Genomic DNA, 4,189 nt, shown 5'->3' with positions numbered 1-4,189 from the left:
TTTGCTTGTTTGTTTTCAGATTTTACATTTACTTTACATATAAGTGAAATCATATGGTATTTGTCTTTCTCTGTCTGACTTACTTCACTTGGTAAAATGACTTCAAGGTCCATCCATGTTGTCAGTTGGCAAGATTTTCTTTTTTATGGCTGAATAATACTCCATTGTATTTACATACCATATTGTCTTTATATATTCATGCATTGTTAGACACTTGCTTATATGTCTTGGCTATTGTTAAAAATGCTGCATAGAAAATGAGGGTGCATATATCTTTTTGAGTTAGTGTTTTTGTTTCCTTTGGATAAATATCTGGAAGTAAAATTGTTGAATCATATGATAGTTCTATTTTAAGTTTTTGAGGAATCTGCATAAATGTTTTTCATATTGGCTGCACCAATTTACAGCCCTTACCCCTCACTGTAGAGGAGCACAAAGTTTTCCTTATCTTCACTTCCGCGCCAACACAGTTATTTCTTGTCTCCCCTCCCCCTCCCCGTCTTTTGATAATAGTCATTCTGGGGGCGCCTGAGTGGCTCGGTCGGTTGAGCGCTCGACTTTAGCTCTGGTCATGATCTCACTGTTTGTGAGTTCGAGCCCCACATTGGGCTCTGTGCTGTCAGCTCAGAGCCTGGAGCCTGGTTCAGATTCTGTGTCTCCTTCTCTCTCTGCCCCTCCCCCACTTGTGCTCTGTCTCTCAAAAATAAATAAATGTAAAAAAATTTTAAAAAAAAGAATAAGAAAAAAATAAAAGAAAAAAAAGTAAAAAAAAAGATAATAGTCATTCTGACAGGTATGAGGTGACATCTCATTGTGGTTTTGATTTGTGTTTTCCTGATGATTAGTGATGTCAAGCACATTTTAATGTACCTGTTCACCATTTGTATATGTTATTTGGAAAAATACCTATTCAGATCCTCTGCCTATATCTCAATGGAATTGGTTGATTTTTGTTTGTTTTTGCCATTGAGTTGTATGAGTTCTTTAAATATTTTGAATATTTTTTTTTATTAAATTTTTTTTTTTTTAACGTTTATTTATTTTTGAGACAGAGAGAGACAGAGCATGAAGGGGTAGGGTCAGAGAGAGAGGGAGACACAGAATCGGAAGCAGGCTCCAGGCTCTGAGCTGTCAGCACAGAGCCCGACGCGGGGCTCGAACTCACGGACCGTGAGATCATGACCTGAGCCGAAGTCGGACGCTTAACCGACCGAGCCACCCAGGCGCCCCAATATTTTGAATATTAACCCCATATTGGATCTATGATTTGCAAATATTTTCTCCTATTCAGAATGCTGCCTTTTCATTTTGTTGATGTTTGCTGTGCAAAAGCCTTTAGTTTGATATAGTCTCACTTTTTATTTTTGCTTTTGTTGTCTTTGCTTTTGGAGTCAGATACAAAAAATCATTGCCAAGAATGATGTCAAGAAGCTCACTCCCTCTGTTTTCTTCTAAGAGTTTTATGGTTTGCAGGTCACGTTCAAGTCTTTAATCCATTTTGAGTTAGTTTTTGTGAATGGTATAAGATAGTGGTCCTCTCTTTCTTCTTTCTTTCTTTCTTTCTTTCTTTCTTTCTTTCTTTCTTTCTTTCTTTCCTTCTTTGCTTTAATTTGGTTCAGTTGGGTGGTTGGTTGGTCGGTTGGGGATTTTTTTCGCATGTGACTGTCCACTTTTCCCAGCACCATTTACTGAAGAGACTATCTTTAGCCCCATTATATATTCTTGGCTGTTTTGTCATAAATTAGTTGATCATATATGCATGGCTTTACTTCTGGGCTCTATTTTGTTTCATTGGTCTATATGTCTATTTGTAGGCCACTACCATAATGCTTTAATTACTATGGCTTTTTAATATAGTTTGAAATCAGGATGTGTGATGCCTCCAACCATGTTCTTTCTCAAGGTTGCTTTGGCTATTTGAGGTCTTTAATAATTTTCTTATATTCAGGGTTTTTTTTGGTTTTTTTTTAAATTTTTTTTATTTTATTTTTGAGACAGAGAGAGACAGAGCATGAACGGGGGAGGGTCAGAGAGAGGGAGACACAGAATCTGAAACAGGCTTCAGGCTCTGAGCTGTCAGCACAGAGCCTGACGCGGGGCTCGAACTCATGGACCGTGAGATCGTGACCTGAGCTGAAGTCGGCCGCTTAACCGACTGAGCCACCCAGCCGCCCCTTATATTCAGTTTTTTTAATGTTTATTTATTTTCAGAGAGAGAGTAGGGGAGGGGCAGAGAGAGAGAGAATCTTTAGCAGACTCTGCACTGTCAGCGCAGAGCTCCATGTGGGGCTCAGTCTCACGGTTTGTGAGAATCAAGAATCAGACAATTAAGTGACTGAGTCACCCAGTCATTTCATTTAATAATTTTGGGACTACATCAAAATAAAAAGCTCTTGTACATCAAAGGAAATAATCAACAAAACAAAACAAAACAAAACAAAAAACCCTACTGAATGGGAGAAGATATTTGCAAATGATATATCTGATAAGAATTAATACCAAAATAAAGAAAGAACTTATACAACTCAACACCAAAAAAACTAACAATCCAATTAAAAAATGGGCAGAAGACCTGAATAGACATTTTCCCAAGGAAGACATACAGATGGCCAATAGACACATGAAAAGATGCTCAACATCACTAATCATCAGGAAAATGCAAATCAAAACAACAATGATATATTATCTTACACCAATTAGAAAGCTAAAATCAAAATGACAGGAAATAACAAGTGTTGATGAGGATGTGGAGAAAAGGGAGCCCTCATGCGCTGTTGGTAGGAAGGTGAATTGGTGCAGCCACAGTGGAAAACAGTATGGAGCTTCCTCAAAAAATAAAAGTAGAAATAACATATAATTTAATAATTCCACTACTGGGTATTTACCCAAAGAAAATGAAGACACTAATTTGAAAATATATATGTACCCCTATGTTTTTTGCAGCATTATTTACAGTAGCTAAGATATAGAAGTAACCTACATGTCCATCAATACATGAATGGATAAAGAAAATGTGACATGTATACATATATACATGATGGAGTATTATGCAGCCATAAAAGGATGACATTGTGTCATTTGAGACAATGTGGATGGACCTAAAGGGTATTATGCTAAGTGAAATGAGTGAGACATAAAAAGACAAATACCATATTATTTCACATATGAGTGGAGTCTAAAAAAAATGAATAAACAAAAAGCAGAATCAGATCTATAAATATAGGAACAAACTGTGGTTGCCAGAAGGAAGAGGAGTAGCATGTTGGGCAAAACAAGTAAGGGAGAGGGAGATACAGGCTTTCAGTTATGGAATGAATAAGTCATGGAAATAAAAGGCACGGTATAAGGAATCCAGTCAGTGATACTGTTAATAGCAGTGTAAGGTGGCAGATGTAGCTACACTTGAGGTGAACAGAGCATAATGTGCAAACCTGACAAATCACTAAGTAGATCATTGAAACTGCAATATTGTGTGTCAACTATACTCAAATAAATAAATAAAAGTTCAGTCTTTGCTCTTCTCTGCCATCGTGGTGTGTGTGGCTGACCGTTTCTCGCCATGTCTTCTCACAAGTCTTTCAGGATCAAGCGATTCCTGGCCAAGAAACAAAAGCAGAATCGTCCCATTACCCGGTGGATTCAGATGAAAACTGGTAATAAAATCCGCTACAACTCCAAGAGGCGGCTTTGGAGAAGAACGAAGCTGGGTCTGTAAGGGATCGAACATGAGATGGCACACGTTTATGCTGCCTGAAAGTCATGTGTTTCTACACCATCACATCCTTACTGCCTGACCAGTAGATCTGTTCTATCAGGAAATTGACTTTTCTTGGTTATGATGTTTCTGCACCTATAGGTTGGTTCAGTAATAAACATGTGAGACCTCTTGGTTGAGGAAAAAAAAAAGGTCAAACTTGCCATTGGCAATTTAAAAGTTAAAAACATTATTTACAGGGGAGCCTGGGTGGCTCAGTTGGTTAAGCCTCTGACTTCAGCTCAGGTCATGATCTCGCAGGTTTGTGAGTTTGAGCCCCGTGTCGGGCTCTGTGCTGACAGCTCAGAGCCTGGAGCCTGCTTTGGACTCTGTGTCTCCCTCTCTCTCTCTCTACCCCTCCCCCACTTTCTCTCTGTCTCTCTGTCACTCTTAAAAATAACTGAACATTATAAAATTTATTTATTTATTTATTTA

The 4,189-nt window shown here is 38.1% G+C and overlaps 1 protein-coding gene across 1 annotated transcript; it reads left to right on the top strand.

Moving 5' to 3' along the window:
- Positions 1-3,533: 3,533 nt before the first annotated feature.
- Positions 3,534-3,831, top strand: LOC131513500 (large ribosomal subunit protein eL39-like). Its single transcript, XM_058732624.1, has one exon. It carries the CDS (start codon positions 3,560-3,562, stop codon positions 3,713-3,715), a length of 156 nt encoding a protein of 51 aa, XP_058588607.1. The 5' UTR covers positions 3,534-3,559; the 3' UTR covers positions 3,716-3,831.
- The last annotated feature ends 358 nt before the right edge of the window (positions 3,832-4,189 follow it).

This window comes from Neofelis nebulosa, chromosome 6, assembly GCF_028018385.1.
Source record: "Neofelis nebulosa isolate mNeoNeb1 chromosome 6, mNeoNeb1.pri, whole genome shotgun sequence".
NCBI classification, from domain to species: domain Eukaryota; kingdom Metazoa; phylum Chordata; class Mammalia; order Carnivora; family Felidae; genus Neofelis; species Neofelis nebulosa.
This window is presented reverse-complemented; position numbering and strand designations above follow the sequence as displayed.